This window comes from Oncorhynchus masou, chromosome 15 (genome assembly GCF_036934945.1).
Source record: "Oncorhynchus masou masou isolate Uvic2021 chromosome 15, UVic_Omas_1.1, whole genome shotgun sequence".
Lineage (NCBI taxonomy): Eukaryota > Metazoa > Chordata > Actinopteri > Salmoniformes > Salmonidae > Oncorhynchus > Oncorhynchus masou.
The window spans coordinates 17,165,681-17,187,442 of NC_088226.1; the positions used below are offsets into that span (position 1 = coordinate 17,165,681).

Sequence of the window (21,762 nt, forward strand, 5' to 3'; positions counted from 1 at the left end):
CTTTGCCAATATAATCCATCCACCTGACAGGTGTGGCATATCAATAAGCTGATTAAACAACATAATTATTACACAGGTGCACCTTGTGCTAGGAGAAATACAAGGCCACTCTAAAATTAGAAGTTTTGTCACACAGCACAATGCCACAGATGTATAAAATGTTGAGGGAGTGTGCAATTGGCATGCAGGAATGTCCACCAGAGCTATTGCCAGAGAATTGAATGTTCATTTCTCTACCATAAGCCACTTCCAATGTTACTTTCGAGAATTTGGCAGTACATCCAACCAGCCTCACAACCGCAGACCATGTGTAACCAAGCCAGCCCAGGACCTCTACATCTGGCTTCTTCACCTGCGAGATCCTCTGAGACCAGACACCTGGACAGCTTATGAAACTGTGGGTTTGCACAACCAAAGAATTTCTGCACACTATTAGAAACCATCTCAGGGAAGCTCATCTGCATGTTCTTCATCCTCCCCAGGGTCTTGACCTGACTGCAGTTTGGCAACGTAACCGACTTCAGTAGGCAAATGCTCACCTTCGATGGCCACTGGCACGCTGGAGAAGTGTGCTCTTCCTGGATTAATCCCGGGTTAGACTGTACCGGGCAGACGGCCGACAGTGTGTATGGCGTCGTGTGGGCGAGCAGTGTGAGGATGTCAACATTGTGAGCAGACTGCCCCATGGTGGCAGTGAGGTTATGGTATGGGCAGGCATAAGCTACAGACAACAAACATAATTGCATTTTATAGATGGTAATTTGAATGAACAGAGATACCGTGATTACCGTGCAATTCATCAATCACCTCGTGTTTCAGAATGATAGTGCACTGCCATATATCGCAATGATCTATAAACAATATCTGCAAGCTGATAATTTCAGACTCATTCCATGGCCTGCATACTCACAAGACATGTCACCCATTGAGCATGTTTGGGATGCTCCGGATCAACTTGTGTGACAATGTGTTTCAGCTCCCGCCAATATCCAGCAACTTTGCTTAGCCATTTGAAGAGAAGTGGGACAACATTCTGAAGTCCACAATCAACAGCCTGATCAACTCTATGCGAAGAAGATGTGTTACGCTGCATGAGGTAAATAGTGGTCACACCAGATACTGACTGGTTTTCTGATCCATGTCACCACCTCTTTTAAATGTGATCAACAGATGCATATCTGTATTCCCAGGCAGGTGAAATCCATAGATCCGGGCCTAATGAATTTATTTCAATTGACTGATTTCCTTGTATGGACTGTAACTCAGTAAAATAAAATAATAAAGTAATCCTTCTCACACACCCCCCTTAAATGATTTAGATGCACTATTGTAAAGTGGCTGTTCCACTGGATGTCATAAGGTGAATTCACCAATTTGTAAGTCGCTCTGGATAAGAGCGTCTGCCAAATGACTTAAATGTAAATGTAAAATCTTTGAAATTGTTGCATTTGTTTGCGTTTATGTTTTTGTTTAGTGTAGTTCACAGATGGCATGAAAGTGGTCCCTCTCAACAGCAGAGGGCAGTGAGATCCTGCTTAAAGAGAATGACTATCTGTATGTTGTTGTTGGTGGGTGTTTACATGTTGTTTTGAGTGTTTTTGAGTGGCTCAATCAGAGAGTCAGAGATACTCTATGTTTTACTTTGATCCTACATGCACTCACCTCCCCTCATCCCTCTCCTGTACCTTACCCTCTCCTCTTATCTTCTCACCTCCTCTCATCCCTCTCCTGTACCTTACCCTCTCCTGTATCTTCCTTATCTTCTCTCCCCTCATCTCTCCTCTAATCTTCTCACCTCCCCTCATCCCTCTCCTGTACCTTATCCTCTCCCCTTATCTTCTCACCTCCCCTCATCCCTCTCCTGTACCTTATCCCTCTCCTCTCTCCTCTTATCTTCTCACCTCCTCTCATCCCTCTCCTGTACCTTACCCTCTCCTCTAATCTTCTCACCTCCCCTCATCCCTCTCCTGTACCTTATCCTCTCCTCTTATCTTCTCACCTCCCCTCATCCCTCTCCTGTACCTTACCCTCTCCTCTAATCTTCTCACCTCCCCTCATCCCTCTCCTGTACCTTATCCTCTCCCCTTATCTTCTCACCTCCCCTCATCCCTCTCCTGTACCTTACCCTCTCCTCTAATCTTCTCACCTCCTCTCATCCCTCTCCTGTACCTTACCCTCTCCTCTAATCTTCTCACCTCCTCTCATCCCTCTTCTGTACCTTACCCTCTCCTCTAATCTTCTTGTCACTTCTCTTCCACTCTCATGGTCGCTTCTCCCCTTTCACCATCTGTACAATCCTCTCCATCCATCTGCTCTTATTCCTCTCCTCACCTCGCCTCTCCTCTATTCTCTGACCCTCTCCATCCATTTACCCTCATCTCCTCTGCTCCCCCTCCTTTCCTCTCCTCCCACCTTGAACTTAGTCCCCTTCCTTCTATCCTCCTCACTCTCCTCCTCTCCTTCCCTGAAACATCCTCTCACCTTGAGCTTGGTGCCATCCATCAGGAGGAGCTGCTCCCCGTCGATGTCCCTGGCAGTGAACTCTGGGATGTACTGCTCCATGTTCAACCCCTTCAGCCACTGGCACACCTGCTGGGTGCTCCACGACGACACTAGGCACAGTGGCTCGTCTATAGGCTGGAAGGAAGGTTGCCCAAGATATTCAGTAATCGAGTACAATTACGTTGCTTCAGCTTCCAAATATGAAAAATAGCTTTTTGTGAGTTAGCAGTCTGAAGAGCATGTTAATCAGCCCCCTGGTGGTCATGAATAACATAACACAAAACAATTTAGCCTTGCCCCTCAGTGCAGCGACATACAGTGAACGTATTACACCCTCTGATATGTATCTTTAGGTTGCATTGACTAACTTACAAAGCTGCCTCTATAGTCTAGACCCCCTTGGGTCACACACACGTACGTGCACACAAACAACATTGTTTAACTGATCTAACCGCTGGTCTGGTGTTGTTAGCCTGGTGGCTAGCAGGGTCCTGTCATGTTGGCTGTCTGCCAGACACTGAGGTGTTCTCAGAATGTCTATCCACCGGCGGTGAAGCACAGGAACAAGTGAAGCGCTGCTAAAATTTACTCAGGGTGATGGAAGAGGCAGCCGGCTGAGAGGTCTCTCTCTCTCTCTCTCTCTCTCTCTCTCTCTCTCTCTCTCTCTCTCTCTCTCTCTCTCTCTCTCTCTCTCTCTCTCTCTCTCTCTCTCTCTCTCTCTCTCTCTCTCTCTCTCTCTCTCTCTCTCTCTCTCTCTCTCTCTCTCTCTCTCTCTCTCTCTCTCTCTCTCTCTCTCTCTCTCTCTCTCTCTCTCTCTCTCTCTCTCTCTCTCTCTCTCTCTCAAACATAATATCAACATACAAGCAGACTTTCCTATGGGACGTGGTTGGTTTGAGAGACCCTCTATTTTACATTATCAGCCAAAGGTTTTATAGAAAGTGGATTACATGACCTAGGCTACCATACAAAAACACTGTTCCATTACTTCAACCATGCTAATTCAGGTAATGTGCTCTGCTGGAAAGCAAAACAGCACATTCCCCATTGGGATTTTCCGTCTCACCAACAACTGGGACACACACCTACTCTCACACGCTTACTCAACCAGGTGTGATTAAGTCCTGGGTTCAAATACTATTTATTTTTCTTTTAAATACTTTGAGTGTTTCATTGAGTGAACCCGGGGTGTGTTAAACAAGGGGAATAGATTTTGATTGTTAGCTAATGTTAGCTTAGTGTTAGCCAAGAACATAAGGTAACATATCTTATGTCTGAGAAGGTGGTCTGTTTTGGATCTAAACTGCCAGTACAAATAATAATGTGGCTTTCTACTATTGTACATGTAGCAGGAATAGGAAAGTTAATTGCAGTTTGATTATTGCCGATGAAATGGCATAGTAATCTTTACTGTTTGATGTTTCACTGTAACATTTCAGAATGTTCATTGAAATCATCCCACCGAAATTGCAACTAAAGGAACATGTTCGGCACAAATGGAAACCCAGTTGAGCGCACCTCCGGAATGGCAGATGGGCAGGGTTCGCACTTTGGAGACTATTCCATTGGTTCCGTTGCGCCAGGCATGCGTCACACAATCAAGTGCAGGTTAAAGGTTTTTGGGGGAAAAAGCAAATACTATCTGTACCCAGGTCTGACGTGTATCCTGCATCCCTCTGTAATGGCAGCTTAAGGAGATGAGAGGGAGAGAGTCATAAAGCCCCTCTGAAAACCCAATATCCCCTCCAACAAGCTGAGCCAAATCAGAGAGAGAGAGCTAGTTGACCGGAGGTAATTGATTCCCTAATCACTGTGCAGCCGTGTCTGACAGCGTCTGGCCAGAGAGTGTTTTTGAGAGAGCAGAGCACTCACCAGACTCAGGCTTTAAAAACACCAGGACCACACACTCTGCACTGTTATGGATCTAAGTGAACTGCTTGGAACTTCTAACTGAATGCAGTGTGTGCTATAGTATGAATAGTGTAAGCTAGTTGCCACAGGTAACCAAGAAGACATAACTACGTCCAGTTGGGGTTATTTCAGGTAATGGTACACATTTTACTAATGAAGAATTCAGAGTTTTGTTGGTACACTATTACAGATTTGAGTGGAACGCTACTTTAATCAAAAATAGTATCTTGCCTTCTCTCTCTGAACAGTGATCCAGGCCTCAGGCAAACCCTCTGTCTCATATACGGTTTCATAATGAAATAGAGTTTAGATCCATTTAGTCCTAGGCAGAGAATGCCCACTACCACCACCACAACTGCATTAGGAAGCCCCTTACCTCGTCTGAGGACTGGGAGAGGGTCTGGTAGCGTTGTGAGGAGCGGGAGGACGAGTCGGCTGTGGTCCCACTGGAGGCGTGAGGGGGACTACAGGGGGGCGGTGAGAACTCATCACTCAGGGCAGACTCCTGAGGGAGGGAGGGGGGGAGGGAGGGAGGGAGGGAGGGAGGGAGGGAGGGAGGGAGGGAGGGAGGGAGGGAGGGAGGGAGGGAGGGAGGGAGGGAGGGAGGGAGGGAGGGAGGGAGGGAGGGAGGGAGGGAGGGAGGGAGGGAGGGGAAATGATCCAATCATGATAAATAAATGCTGTTTTCTCCACATTGTTTCCAGTATTCTTTGGGATTAAGTACAAGTGCACAGTGATATTTTTATTGAGTGTGACCATTGTGGTCAAACAGCATTGGATCGATTGATTTGTCCAGTTCAAGATCAATTACATCTGACAATAGTAGGATATTAATGCATTGTTTGTAAACCTTACTTTCAAACAGTTGTAGCTTAGAAATATAAAATGTTTGGTCACAGCAGTAACACTGAAAAATAATACATAAGCATCATATTTTGGATGAATTGCCCTCTCAAATGATGCCCCTGCAAACACATATGCATGCACACACACACAACAAAAACTCACACAGACACACAGCCCTATAACAGCCCTTGACAGTCCCTTGAGAGCCACAGTGCAGGGGCCCAAATCTCCAGTGCAGAGGAGGAAGGCAAAGTCATGGGTATCTGCCTCCTCTCCAGACACCAGGCTTATTAGGGTTTAGTCCCAAAGGGCACTCTGTTCCCTACACTACTGGTCCAAGGTTTTAGAACACCTACTCATTCAAGGGTTTTTCTTTATTTTTTACTATTTTCTACATTGTAGAAAAATAACGAACACATCAAAACTATGAAATAACACATAAGGAATCATGTTGTAACCAAAAAAGGGTTAAACAAATCAAAATATATTTTATATTTGAGATTCTTCAAAGTAGCCACCCTTTGCCTTGGACAGCTTTGCACACTCTTGGAATTCTCTCAACCAGCTTCACCTGGAATGTTTTTCCAACAGTCATATAACGAGCACTTGTTGGCTTCTTTTCCTTCACTCTGCGGTCCAACTCATCCCAAACCCTCTCAATTGGGTTGAGGTCGGGTGATTGTGGAGGTCAGGTCATCTGATACAGCACTCCATCACTCTCCTTCATGGTCAAATAGCCCTTACACAGCCTGGAGGTGTGTTCGGTCATACTCCTGTTGAAAAACAAATGATAGTCCCACTAAGTGCAAAACAGATGGGATGGCATATCGCTGCAGAATGCTTTGGTAACCATGCTGGTTAAGTATGCCTTGAATTCTAAATAAATCACTGACAGTGTCACCAGCAAAGCACACCCACACCATAACCCCTCCTCCATGCTTTACGGTGGGAAATATGCATGCGGAGATCATCCGTAATACCCACAAGCCGCAACTCACGAAAACACGGTGGGTGGAACCAAAAATCTCCAATTTGGACTACAGACCAAAGGACAGATTTCCACCTGTTTAATGTCCATTGCTCGTGTTTCTTGACCCAAGCAAATCTCTCCTTCTCATTGGTGTCCTTTAGTAGTGGTTTCTTTGCCGCAATTCGACCACAAAGGCCTGAATCACAGTCTCCCCTGAACAGTTGACGTTGAGATGTGTCTGTTACTTGAACTCTGTGAAGAATTTATTTGGGCTGCAACTCCTGAGGCTGGTAATGCTAATGAACTTATCCTCTGCAGCAGAGGTAACTCTGGCTGGGTCTTCCATTCCTATGGCAGTCCTCATGAGAGCCAGTTTCATCATAGTGCTTGATCGTTTCTGCAACTGCACTTGAAGAAACGTTCAAAGTTCTTGAAATGTTCCGTATTGACTGACCTTCACTTAATGTCGTAAAGTAATGATGGACTGTCACTTCTCATTGCTTATTTGAGCTGTTCTTACCATGATATGGACTTGGTCTTTTACCAAATATCTTCTGTATACCCCCCGTAAATTGTTACAACATAACTGATTGGCTCAAACGCAATAAGGAAAGAAATTCCACAAATTAACTTTTAAGGCGGCACACCTGTTAATTGAAATGCATTCCAGGTGACTACCTCATGAAACTGGTTGAGAGAACGCTAAGCGTGTGCAAAGCTGTCATCAAGGCAAAGGGTGGTTATTTGAAGAATCTCTAATATAAAATATATTTTGATTAGTTTAACACTTTATTGGTTACTACATGATTCCATATGTGTTATTTCACAGTTTTGATGTCTTCACTGTTATTCTACAATGTAGAAAATAGTAAAAATAAAGAAAAACCCTTGAATGAGTAGGTATTCTAAAACTTTTGACCGGTAGTGTATACAGTGCATTACTTTTGACAATGGTGAAAAAAGTACTTAATTGTCATGCTTGGGTAAAAGTAAAGATACCTTAATAGAAAATGACTCAAGTAAAATTGAAAGTCACCCAGTAAAATACTACTTGAGCAAAAGTCTAAAAGTATTTGGTTTTAAATGTACTTAAGCATCAAAAGTAAATGTAATTGTTAAAATATACTTAAGTATCAAATGTGTAAGTATAAATAATTTAAAAGTCCTTTAAGCAAAGCAGAAGACACAATTTTCTTGTATACATTTTTTTACGGGGTAGCCAGGGGCACACTCCAACACTCAGCCGTCATTTACAAAGTGTTTAGTGAGTCAGTACAGATACCCAAAAAAAACACTTAAGTAGTACTTTCAAGTATTTTTCCTTAAGTACTTTATACCACTGATTTTTGACCAGGGCCCATAGGGCTCTGTTCAAAAGTAGTGCACTATGCATGCTAGAGCTATTAACCTAGTTGGACAGGCACACAGTGGTTGAAAGGGATTTAACGGCCCTCTGCTTTCAATGGGAAGCTGCAGCTTTAATTGCTGTGCAGAGCGAAGGACCCCGGCCTCCATGCTGATGACTAAGTGCATCTGGGATGCTTTGCCTAGCTACTCCTCACTATTAAACCCCATGGAGCTCTTTTCTAAATTGCACTCTAGTCCCTATAAAGTGCACTACATTTGCCCTGTAGTCAAAAGTATTACATTTTATGGGAAATAAAGGTGCTATTTGGGATAGGCCCATGCTCCCAACATGTTGCTAAGTTTTTTTTTAGATGTGTCATGTGGCAGGTGTTAGAGAGTATGTATAAACACTCCCCCTGCCCCAATATTTGGGAGGGTTTTGACTCAGAATGGATCAAACCAAGTGAAGCTGAGAGGGGTGGATGGGTGTTTTCTCCCATAGAGGGCTATATTGATGAACTCACCGAACTTAGCCTGCCAATGGTTAATTCAAAGTTGTTTTTTAAAGCATATGTAAACAAGGGCATAAGAATATCTATTAACCACTAAGTGGAAATAGGCTCTGCTGTTTTCTGTTCCTTCTTTTGTTAAACGGTAATCTAGTTGTCTTCACATTGATGTTGTGGTTAGCTAAAAGCATCGCAGCGGTCAAGTCACCAAGGTGAGTAAATCAACAGCATCGATTGCATCATGGGATTTCTGCCTACGACCGCAAACATGGGCAAAGAGAGACCTCCAACAAAAAACATATGTATTGTTAGGTGTCCTGTGGGTGTACCTACTGGTTATATGTTTTCATGGCAAGGATATGGACAGGCTACACATGAACACCTTTGATCTATAAAGCAATGTGTCCACATGAGCAGAAAAGCTATAAAGCTCCAAGAGCCAGGCATGCTCTTATCTATACGTTTGACAGTGAAATACAAACACTTTGATATACGAACACACACCTTGTGTTGTTACATCAACGGTGTGTTTGGACGGCTGTATATTTCTTATCAGTCCTTCCTGTGCTTCTTAGCTAAATGGCCATTGGCCCACAAGCTTCTGAAATATAATCTATTTCCCTTAGAAATACTCAGGCCTTTGGCAGAGGCTTTAATTAGCTGGTGCAAAGTCAGTGGGAGGCATATGTCTGCCTTCCTGGGTATTTTGAACGGACAACCACTATAAGCCTATCGTCTTCCTATAACCCTGTACCTCAGCTTCTTTCTTCTGTATATTAAGCTATGTTTTCCATCCAATAGATGCGCACGGGGCGGCAGGGTAGCCTAGTGGTTAGAGTGTTGGAATAGTAACCAAAAGGTTGCAAGTTCAAATCCCCGAGCTGAAAAGGTACAAATCTGTCGTTCTGCCCCTGAACAGGCAGTTAACCCACTGTTCCTAGGCCGTCATTGAAAATAAGAATTTGTTCTTAACTGACTTGCCTAGTTAAATAAAGGTAAAATAAAATAAAAAAATGTACCAAACCATGTAAGAGGACAACAGAGCAACACCAAAATCCCTCAAAATGGTCAATCGGATCTAACAACTGAAGAGTCTCTTGCATCGGTGCCATGTTCTTGTTTTAACTCCCGAAGTCATCTGTCAATATCTTTTCTGAAACAGGTTACATTTGACACGAGTATGTGACATTGTGCCGCACAAAGGGCCATCGATTTCCCCTCTGTGTAAATGTAGCCATGCTTGTCGATAAATGTCGAATAGCAGCACCCTCTTGGACACAGAGGAAAACGCGCCCTGCTTCCTAATTGGGTTTCAATCTCTCAGACTCTCCACAGGAGCTGAGTCACACCATGGGCCTCTCCAGATCAATTATATATACAGTTAGGGAGAACAAGTATTTGATACGCTGCCGATCTTTGCAGGTTTTCCTACTTACAAAGCATGTAGAGGTCTGTAATTTTTATCATAGGTACACTTCAACTGTGAGAGACGGAATCTAAAACAAAAATCCAGAAAATCACGTTGTATGATTTTTAAGTAATTAATTTGCATTTTATTGCATGACATAAGTATTTGATCACCTACCAACCAGTAAGAATTCCGACTCTCACAGACCTGTTAGTTTTTCTTTAAGAAGCCCTCCTGTTCTCCACTCATTACCTGTATTAACTGCACCTGTTTGGACTCGTTACCGGTATAAAAGAAACCTGTCCACACACTCAATCAAACAGACTCCAACCTCTCCACAATGGCCAAGACCAGAGAGCTGTGTAAGGACATCAGGGATAAAATTGTAGACCTGCACAAGGCTGGGATGGGCTACAGAACAATAGGCAAGCAGCTTGGTGAGAAGACAACAACTGTTGGTGCAATTATTAGAAAATGGAAGAAGTGGAAGAAGTGGAAGAAAATGGAAGATGTTCAAGATGACGGTCAATCTCACCTCGTGGGGCATCAATGATCATGAGGAAGGTGAGGGATCAGCCCAGAACTACATGGCAGGACCTGGTCAATGACCTGAATAGAGCTGGGACCACAGTCTCAAAGAAAACCATTAGCAACACACTACGCCGTCATGGATTAAAATCCTGCAGCGCACGCAAGGTCCCCCTGCTCAAGCCAGCGCATGTCCAGGCCCGTCTGAAGTTTGCCAGTGACCATCTGGATGATCCAGAGGAGGAATGGGAGAAGGTCATGTGGTCTGATGAGACAAAAATAGAGCTTTTTGGTCTAAACTCCACTCGCTGTGTTTGGAGGAAGAAGAAGGATGAGTACAACCCCAAGAACACCATCCCAACCGTGAAGCATGGAGGTGGAAACATCATTCTTTGGGGATGCTTTTCTGCAATTGGAACAAGACGACTGCACCGTATTGAGGGGAGGATGGATGGGGCCATGTATCGCGAGATCTTGGCCAACAACCTCCTTCCCTCAGTAAGAGCATTGAAGATGGGTCGTGACTGGGTCTTCCAGCATGACAACGACCCGAAACACACAGCCAGGGCAACTAAGGAGTGGCTCTGTAAGAAGCATCTCAAGGTCCTGGAGAGGCCTAGCCAGTCTCCAGACCTGAACCCAATAGAAAATCCTTGAAAGGAGCTGAATGTTCGTATTGCCCAGCGACAGCCCCAAAACCTGAAGGATCTGGAGAAGGTCTGTATGCAGAAGTGGGCCAAAATCCCTGCTGCAGTGTGTGCAAACCTGGTCAAGAACTACAGGAAACGTATGATCTCTGTAATTGCAAACAAAGGTTTCTGTACCAAATATTAAGTTCTGCTTTTCTGATGTATCAAATACTTATGTCATGCAATAAAATGCAAAATAATTACTTAAAAATCATGCAATGAGATTTTCTGGATTTTTGTTTTAGATTCCGTCTCTCACAGTTGACGTGCAACTATGATAAAAAATTACAGACCTCTACATGCTTTGTAAGTAGGAAAACCTGCAAAATCAGCAGTGTATCAAATACTTGTTCTCCCCACTGTTTGTGTGTATGTGTGAGAGAGAGTGAGAGGGAGAGAGAGAGAGAGGGATGGATGGATGGATGGATGGATGGATGGATGGATGGATGGATGGATGGATGGATGGATGGAGAGAGAGAGAGAGAGAGAGAGGGGTGGGAGTGAGATGGAAGGAGAAGAAGAAAGAGGGAGAGAGGCTTAGGATGACAAAACTAGACGATGCTAGTCGCAAAAGTGTTTATAGAAGTGTAGCAGTTTTATATCTCTGGTGTCTGCTTCTCTCATCTGGTGACTGTTTTCATTTGATGTGCATTTGAAGCTCAAACCCAGTAGGAGAAAGTTTTCTCCTTCTTGACAATTTGTAAAAAGAATTTGGCATATCTCCAAGGGTAACAGCAGAATCCGTTTCTTGGTTATTTAAACTGTGGAATGTATAGACGGTTTGGTTGTTTAGCAACAAAACCGACGCATGTGCAACTACAGTATGGGGCAAAACAAGGATTGGCCTAGATTGTTGACAACATGTAAACTATATTTCGTCTCCAATGTTTATTGAAAACAAAAATACAGTTGCACAATGAGCTCTTATCTCTCAAATACATCATTACAGTTATTGCTTAGCTAGATATCTAGCCATTTTTCTTCTCATATTAACATAGAGGTGACAGTCAAAACACCTCAAAACAAGACATGGTATCAAGAAAAAGTTTAAATGAGCTGAAACGAGCCACTTACAATTCACCATGTGACAGTTTCTTAACATTTTTGCTAGCTATCTGGCCATCCAGAACCATAACAACACATGGCCTTCTGTCCCTTTGAAGCGCGCGCATCATTTTTGTGACATTGTCAGATGTGGCAGAAATCTTAATGACAGACATGAAATGAAGACTAGACTATATGCTAATGCTAAACACACGAGGCCTCTGATAATGATAAAAACACAAAGTGGACAATGGTAGTAGTAACATAATAGTGCAGTCTGACCTAAATATGATATCTGAAGGCGTCTATATGTTATTGTGGATGTGAGTTACCTGGGAGTTGGACTTGCGGGGGCTGCAGTCCTGTGAGACCAGTTTGGGGGAGCAGGGGGGAGTTGCCCCGGACGACACAGAGCCCCTGGTGCTGTCAGTGAACCAGGAGAAAGGCACGAAAGAGCCAGAGGACCTGGACGGGCTCTCAGATGGCTCCCTGTGCAGAGAAAGAGAGATATTCAATATGCTAACTGAATGAGCCAAAATGGTGCCTCTAATATACTAACTAGGTCAAATAGAGCCAACATTTTGCCTCCTGTATTGAAACAGAGGGACAGAGCCAAAATGGCTTCCCATGGACTCACCGGCTTCCCATTGACAGTCTGTTTGACTTGTCTTTTCTGACCCTCACATAGGAGCGTCTCAACGTGACCCTTCAGAAGAACAACAAAATGGTGGGTTAAAATCAACAGAAAGCACCAGTTTTGAAACTGACAAATTTACAATGTGTTTACAATGTAAACCGTTTAAATGTCTGTAGATTGAGCACTTACCCCAGGTCCAAGAATCTCCTCTTGGTCTTCTTGTCGAAGATAAGGCTGTTGTTGCCGGGGTCAGCCGGGCTGGTGTCTCGACTGTCTTCTGAAACTAACACTGAGAAAGAAAAAAATGGCAATTAGCACATTATTGATTAATCAAAGCATTTTTTTTATACATTAACCCACCATTACCAACATTTTGGTGTGGCCTTAATGGTTGTGTATCAATACATTTATGGCTGTGTGTGTGTGTGTGTGTGTGTGTGTGTGTGTGTGTGTGTGTGTGTGTGTGTGTGTGTGTGTGTGTGTGTGTGTGTTTTGCCTATTTAGGCTTAATATACCATAGTTAATATCACAGTGCATGTAATTCTTAGTGTGGGGAGTTGGACTGTAATAACTAGGATGAGGATTTTCTTGCCCAATGCGGATGTCTGCCTCTCGTACCCTCACTGTCTGGGCGTCGTGCCCGTCGAATGTAAACAGGCGAGCAGTCCGAACTGGGACATGACTTGGAGGGAGAGCTGTTGGGCGTGGTCACCAGGGCCTCCTGAGAAGTGGCATTGGTCAGCTGGCGGTACCGCCCCCGAGGGGCTGGCGACCCGGTCCCGCCCTCCTCCGGGGAGCGCCGTAAGGAGGAGGTGTCGAAGGAGAACACGGGGCTCCGTAAGGTGGGACAAGGGGAGGACGAGGAGAGGAGCGAATCAGGAGAAGGGGAGGAGCCTCCTCGCAGGGTGGAGTGGAGGGGGGAACGGACGGAGTGCAGAGGGCTGTCCAGACACTATGGCACAAAGATTCAGAAACACCACAGCATGTTTATATGTGAACTGACTGACACAAACAATTAATAGACACATGCGCGCACGCACACACATAACCACACACCAACACACCCACCTACACACACAGAGAGACAGACAGACACACATACATACACGCACACAAGCATGCATTTACGCATATGAACACATGCATGCACCCACTCATGAACACAATTAGGGACATATGCGTTTGGGTCAATTCCATTCCTCCTCCTGTATAGTAAGGAATAATTGGACATGAAATTTGAATGGGAAAATGCTAATAACTGTAGTATGGTACTTTTCAAATTAAGTGCTCGTCCAATGAAATGCCTGAATGGGCTGGAATGTAATTTGAATTGACTGTAACTCTAGTGAGAGAACATACTCAAAACGACCAAACAACAGATATGAAGAGAGCGAGACACACTCTCCAATGCCCTCCAAAATAGCCGAGACCATTGAGACATTTTCCCATCTGATAATCTCCATATCATCTGAAATGAGTTTGAGGACTAAGAAACGGATTTCATGTGGATGGTTGCAATGGTATTTTACCATCTACAGCTAAATGGGTTTGAATCTAAAGAATTCAACCATAAAATCTGATTGTCAAATGAAGCAGTGAAACATGATTCAATGCCTGATTGAGTCAAGCTTTGTTTTTCACCAACCAGGATCTACTCACCAGTATAGGCATGTACAGCGCTGTTAGTTATAGAGCTTTAGTTGCTGTGTTACTTAGCTACATGTGTGCAGTATTATGGTATAGTGACTATATAAAATGCGCAATAAATACCTAAAATCTCCCTTGGTGCTATCTATACAAAGATGTCTATCTATACTGTATTACCAAGACAAGGCCCTTGTCTTTTGTTATCACATGCTACAAGGTCATCATCAGACTATAAAGGAATGTGTCCTGTGGGTGTGCCTGTCCCTTTGAGAGTCCATGTCATCAATTGATTGGCTCTCACGCCTGTCACTCACCTTCCTCTCCAGACTGTCATCTCCCTCTGTGGAGCTGACACTGTCTCGGAAGCGAGAGCGAGAGGGGCGGTGCCTCCTGGCTTTGACGGACAGCTGGGCACGCCCCTTCTGTATGCTGTTGTCCAGCAGCTCTGTCTCTGGGATGGCCTCGTTCAGGTCTGAGGGAAGATCACAGAGTAAATTATGATATTCAGATCATTCAGGTCTGAGGAAAGATCACAGAGAAAAGCTCAAATAAGTACTTAAATAAGTACTGGACACAGATTTGAGAAGTGCTTTTAACAGATCCATTTGATGCAGAATGTGTTACAAGGAAAGCCCAGACCTAAACATTAGGCTACAGCTATCATAATATATTAATTTCACCTGGGACCTAGAAAGATAAACTACTGGGCAAAAGCTAATTCCCTTCATGTAAAATAAATCCTCTAATGTCTGTGTTACAAGAAGGTACAAGATACTGTTATACCACCTTTTACGTGTCAAACTGAGGAGTTTAATTGATCAAATGAAGTATGTTTATCTGATCCTCCCCCTGCTGTAACATCCTCTATCTGTGGTGTACCCAGAGGAACGATCCTTTTGCCTTTGACCTCTTGACCCCAATCTGAGAGCCCTTCAGCGTTTCCATCAATTATCTCTCCCTCTCCTCCCCTCATCCCCTCCATTCTTCACTCCATTTATCCAGCCCCCAGCCCCCAAATACATGACAATTAATCTATTTAATCACATTGGATGTTCCCCTGTGACTGAGTCAGCAGAGGATTGTGGGGGATGAACATTGACCTACGACCTGGTCCTCTCTTACAGTGCCTTCAGAAAGTATTCACACCCCTTGACTTTTTCCACATTTTGTTATGTTGCAGCCTGAATTTAAAATTCATGAAATGTTGATTTTGTGTCATTGGCCTACAGACAATACCCCATAATGTCAAGGGGGAATTATGTTTTAGAAATGTTGACAAATTAATTAAAAATAATAAGCTGAAATTTATGAGTCAATAAGTATTCAACCCATTTGTTATGGCAAGCCGTAATAACTTTTGGAGTACAATGTTGCTTAACAAGTCACATAATAAGTTGCATGGACTCACTCTGTGTGCAATAATAGTGCTTAAAACTTCTTCAGGATTGGTGGGTCCCTCACGGGACGGTTGAGCTAACGTAGGCTAATGCGATTAGCACGAGGTTGTAAGTAACAAGAACATTTCCCAGGACATCAACATATCTGATAGTGGCAGAAAGTTTAAATTCTTGTTCATCTTACTGCACTGTCCAATTTACAGTAGCTATTACAGTGAAATAATACCATGCTATTGTTTGATGAGAGTGCACAGTTTTGAACTTGAAAGTTATTAATAAACAAATTAGGCAAATCTGGCCAGTCTTGATACAAAGGTTTTGAACAGAAAAGCAATGGTTTATTTGATCAGTCTAAAACTTTGTGCAGACACTGCTGCCATCTAGTGGCCAAAATCTAAATTACACCCGGGCTTGAATAATACATTATGGCCTTTGTCTTGCATTTCAAAGACGATGATACAAAAAAAATACAAAAATACAAAAACATCTGTTGGATTTTCTTTTTATTGTCTTTTACCAGATGTAATGTGTTATATTCTCCTACATTCCATTCACATTTCCACAAACGTCAAAGTGTTTGCTTTCAAATGGTATCAAGAATATGCATATCCTTGCTTCAGGGCCTGATCGACAGGCAGTTAGATCTGGGTATGTCATTTTAGGGAGAAATTGAAAAAAAGGGGCGGATCCTTACATGATTTTGGAATGACTACCTCATCACTGTACACGACTCATACAATTATCTGTAAGGCCCCTCAGTCGAGCAGTGAATTTCAAACATAGATTCAATCACAAAGACCAGGGAGATTTTCCAATGCCTCGCAATGAAGGACACCTATTGGTAGATGGGTAAAAAAAGCAACAAAAAAAGCAGACATTGAATATCCCTTTGAGCATGGTGAAGTTATTCATTACACTGTAGCAATGCACCCATTCACTACAAAGATAAAGGTGTCCTTCCTAACTCAGTCTCCGGTAAGGAAGAAAACCACTCAGGGATTTCACCATGACTTTAAAACAGTTACAGATTTTAATGGCTGTGATAAGAGACAACTGAGAATTGATCAACAAAATTGTAGTGACTCCACAATACTAACCTAATTGACAAAGTGAAAAGAAGGAAGCCTGTACAGAACACAAATATTCCAAAACATGCATCCTGTTTGTAACAAGGCACTAAAGTAACACTGCAAAAAATGTGGCAAAGAAGTTAACTTTATGTCCTGAATACAAAACGTTATGTTTGGGGAAAATCCAACACAACACATCATTGAGTACCACTCTTCATATTTTCAAGCATGGTGGAGGCTGCATCAAGCATACCCATAATTAGATATTTCTGTGTTTCATATTCAATACATTTGCAAACATTTCTAAAAACGTTGTTATTATGGGGTATTGTGTGTAGATGGGTGAGAATTGTTTATTTTATTCAGGCTATATATAACACAACAAAATCTGGAATAAGTCAAGGGGTTGGAATACTTTCTGAAGGCACTGTATCAATCCTCAAACACAGTGCCTCTATCCCTCTACTAAACATTAGCTCTTTTCTTGGGAAGCATTGGCACTGTAGTAGGGATTCATGTACCACAATTACCTAATCAAACACGTATACAAGTCAAAGCAACAGCTAAGTGAGTCAACAGCTAAGTGCTCTTGTTACTGTTGTTGTTTCAGAACGGAGGCCAGTGATGATTCATTGGCGGCCACGCCGCAGTGAAAGCGCCAACTAACAAGGATTCTTCTGATACCGCTCTCTGACCAGGCTGACGCTCAGATCTCATCACAAACTGTACTGTACCGCACAGGACAGCACTGACTGCTCTGTAATAGAGGATCTAACACCAGCCAGTCTGCCGAGACAGACTAAAAATAAGATGCAACAGAGGAAAGTGGTGAGACCTTTCATCAGTTATGAACCACACATGATCACTGAAGTTCTCTTCTCTGATGCTCACTGCAGCCATTCAAGTTTGGGCAAGATTATTGTAATATACCGTATATAGTAATTACTATCATGTCCCGGACAATATTAGGCTAAATAGCTAAGAACCTATTTTCAAAGGATCCCACCACCGACACCAAAAGTAATAAAACTAAAAATAAGAGAGAGAGAAAATATGACTCAAATATTTTGATTTGTGTGAGAATTAAGAGGAAATCTAAAGATCGACTCATTTTTTTTGACGTGCATATCCTCTTCCCTCTCTCCCATGGCTGAGTGTTCACTCTAATATAATTGGTCTTTAATCATGTAGAAATGCCCAGGCAGCACACTGTCCATGCAGGCACTCGGTGAGGTTCAGAGACACTGGGATAACGATAAGGAAGGGAGTGTTGATGAACACCCTCAGACACCAAGGGCATGAGGTTCAATGAAGTATTTAAAACAAAAAATGGATTTCTACTCCTTAGCAACACAAATGTGACCGATTTATCTACAGCTCATTAAAATGCATTGTTTTAGAAAAGTTTTTTTTAGTCAGAATGTGTGGAAATGTTTCCCTGAACTGAATTGTGGTGCAGACGACTTCTGTTTTAATTTAATGTAGACAAACAATTTAAACAGTATTACAGTTAATGGTCATTGCACCTAACATCAATTAAGGACTCTTCATGTAAACCTTATGGGGTATAGGATTCTGCATATGACTCATAGCATTGGTAATGGCACATTAATGTACTGTCATGACACCTATCTGTAGAATGGCGCCGGAGAGGATGGTTGACATCTTACGTGCTCCTAACCAACAGTGTTTTTTTGTTTGTTTGTTTGTTTGCGTTGTTTATAACTTATTTTGAACATTATGTTGCTGCTACTGTCTCTTATGACCAAAAATATCTTCTGGACATCAGAACAGCGATTACTCACCACAAGCTGGAAATAAGCTTTTTCCTTTAACGAGTCCGACGTGAAGGATATACTGCTTGCCTGGGAACAGGCCCAAATCCCCGTCACTTGCCAGAAGAGAAGACAGACAAAAATGGGGAGGAGGTCAGGCTGTCTTCTGAGAATTCGTAGGTGAGCGAGTAAATCCCCACTGCCATCCGTTCTATTGGCCAACGTACAATCATTGGAAAATAAAATCGACAACCTACAAGCAAGATTAAACTACCAATGGGACTTTCAAAACTGTAATATCTTATGTTTCACCGAGTAGTGGCTGAACGACGACATGAAGAATAAACAGCTGGGGGGTTTTACACTGTATCTGCAGGATAGAACAGCAGCCTCTGGTAAGACGAGGGTTGCCGGTCTTTTTTATTTTACCTTTATTTTACTAGGCAAGTCAGTTAAGAACAAATTCTTATTTTCAATGACGGCCTAGGAACAGTGGGTTAACTGCCTGTTCAGGGGCAGAACGACAGATTTGTACCTTGTCAGCTCGGGGATTTGAACTTGCAACCTTACGGTTACTAGTCCAACGCTCTAACCACTAGGCTACCCTGCCGCCCATGTATAGTTGTAAACAACAGCTGTTGCAGGATATCTAAGGAAGTCTCAAAGTTTTGCTCACCTGAGGCAGAGTATATCATGATAAGCTGTAGACCACACTATCTACCTCGAGAGTTTTCATCTGTATTTTTCGTAGCTGTCTACATACCACCACAGAACGATGCTGGCACTAAGACCGCACTAAATGAGCTGTATACCGCCATAAGCAAACAGGAAAACGCTCATCCAGAGGCGGCGCTCCTAGTGGCCGGGGACTTTAATGCAGGGAATCTTACATCCATTTTACCAAATCTCTACCAGCATGTTAAATGTGCAACCATCTTTACTCCACACACAGAGATGCGTACAAAGCTTACCCTCCATTTGGAAAATCTGACCATAACTCTATCCTCCTGATTCCTGCAATAATTAAAGCAGGAAGCATCAGTGACTCAATCAATAAAAAGTGTTCAGATGAAGCAGATGCTAAGCTACAGGACTAATGTGCTAGCACAGGCTGGAATATGTTCCGGGATTCTTCCGATGGCATTGAGGAGTACACCACATCAGTCACTGGCTTCATCAATAGGTACATTGATGACGTCATCCCCACAGTGACTGTATGTACATACCCCAACCAGAAGCCATGGATTACAAGGAACATCCACACTGAGCTAAAGGGTAGAGCTGCCGCTTTCAAGGAGTGGGAGTCTGACCCGGAAGCGTATAAGAAATCCCTCTATGCCCTCCGACGAAACTTCAAACAGGCAAAGGGTCAATACAGGACTAAGATCGAATTGTACTACAACGGCTCCGACGCTCGTTGGATGTGGCAGGGCTTGCAAATTATTGCAGACCACAAAGGGAAGCACAGCCGAGAGCTGCCCAGTGACACGAGCCTACCAGACGAGCTAAACTACTTCTATGCTCGCTTCGAGGCAAGTAATACTGAAGCATGCATGAGAGCATCAGCTGTTCCGAACGACTGTGGGATCACCGTCTCCTCAGCCGATGTGAGTAAGACCTTTAAACAGGTCAACATTCACAAGGCCACAGTGCCAGACGGATTACCAGGACGTGTACTATACCCCGAGACGACCATAGTCCCAGACTATTTACATTGCCCCCATCCCTCTTTTACGCTGCTGCTACTCTCTGTTATATACCTTGTATGCATAGTCACTTTAATAACTCTAACTACATGTACATAAATACCTCAATTACCTTTACTAACCTGTGCCCCCGCACATTGACTCTGTACTGGTACCCCCTGTATATAGCCTCGCTATTGTTATTTTATTGCTGCTTTTTAATTATTTGTTATTGTTATTTGTTATTGTTATTTTGGGGGGAGGGGGGATTATTGGTTAAGCGCTTGTAAGAAAGCATTTCACTGTAAGGTCTACACCTGTTGCATTCGGCGCATGTGACAAATACAATTAGATTTATTGAGCATTCTGAATAAAAGGGCAGGTGTGGCAGATCACACTAAATGACCAGAGATCCATTCTCATCTAAGAAGACCACAATGCACAATGAGCTCCAGAATAATGTAGCACTTCCACTGGACTCCACTTGACTGTGGTTGGGCAAATTTGGACCTCGCTCTCTCTACACTGTCCTAGCTTACGACATTGTCTTAACATGAGGGGTTGAATTTGAGAATTAAAGTATAATGTCTATATGACTCACTATGGCTATATTCAGAACCCTGTTGTTCATCCATTAAAATTGTGGTTGCATCCCAAATGGCACCCTGATCCCTACTTTTGCACTACTTTTGACTAGAGCTCTATGGGCCCTAGGGAATAAGGTGCCATTTGGGGTGCACTCTGTAAATCAATGTTTGTGCTGCTCAGTGACCCAGCAGTGGTCAAATGGAGGCAGAGTGACATTTTCCACCTGTAGTTCTGCCATCAGCTTACTGACAAGGAAGGTTGAACACCCAACTGACCTTTCGCCCACTCTGTGCATGTTATGGGCTACATGCTCAGAGATGGAGGAGACCTGTCTCCAATACCTGTTCATGTACCTCACAGTCGACGAAAGGGAACCTCCTTTGCTTTGAAAAATCACGACTCAACAGTAGCCATCTGCTATCTTACAGAAGCATTGTAATCTGTCCAAATTTAAAACAGCACACAGTACACATATCACCAGGGGTCAGGGAACAGAACTGAAAACCGGAAAGTACGTCATTTTTCAAGGAACAGAATCAAAACCTGGAACGAAAGTGATCTATACTATTCTTGAACAGAACCATGGGAACAGGTTAATAACATTATTTTACATTCCGGGCATCCATTTGCAAAAAAAAAAAAAAAATGCAACAAAGCTTCTATGCAAAGCCCTCACTCTTTTTCCAGTGTCTGCCTGCCTGCTAGCCTTCTACTGAATTTACAAGTATGATTCAGAAATTAGGGAGAGAGATTTTTTATTAGAGAAGAATGGATTAACTTTTTCAATGCTAGTTAAGGATACTAAATAGTTATCACGTTTGACATTGGATTTATTAACTACAAATGTTTTATTTTGATTCTGGTGCAGCTCTACACACACACACACACTAGCTAGCTAGTTTTGGTCCAACGTTAAACCATCTCTCTGAAGATCAAAGACATTCAATGTTCCTTCATGAAGCTGCTCCTCCATAGGTATAATTCTGAATATTAATGGTTACTTTTTTTTGGTTCAAACCGGTTCTGAACTTTCTTTTGCCGGTCGGAACAGTGGAACTGAACAAAAAAAGTATTGGTTCTGTTATGAACGATATGATTGGGGGGGAAATGGTTCCAACCCCTGCATGTCACACTTCCCTCCAGAAATAGAATTGAACACGGAAGTGAATTGCTCTAGTAGTGTTGTCTAGTGGTACATCCTTGCACAACAGG

The 21,762-nt window shown here is 43.0% G+C and overlaps 1 protein-coding gene across 1 annotated transcript in view; it reads right to left on the reverse strand.

Annotated features, from left to right (window-relative positions):
- The window catches only part of LOC135555777 (sterile alpha motif domain-containing protein 14-like), a 55,165-nt gene that overhangs the window by 14,459 nt on the left and 18,944 nt on the right, over nt 1–21,762 (reverse strand). Inside the window, exons 3-9 of the mRNA XM_064988502.1 lie at nt 14,350–14,507; nt 13,007–13,340; nt 12,578–12,677; nt 12,389–12,457; nt 12,084–12,240; nt 4,787–4,915; nt 2,482–2,637 (exon numbers count right to left, since the gene is read on the reverse strand). Of these exons, the coding sequence (XP_064844574.1) occupies nt 2,482–2,637; nt 4,787–4,915; nt 12,084–12,240; nt 12,389–12,457; nt 12,578–12,677; nt 13,007–13,340; nt 14,350–14,507 (1,103 nt within the window). The remainder of the gene's footprint in view (nt 1–2,481; nt 2,638–4,786; nt 4,916–12,083; nt 12,241–12,388; nt 12,458–12,577; nt 12,678–13,006; nt 13,341–14,349; nt 14,508–21,762) is intronic.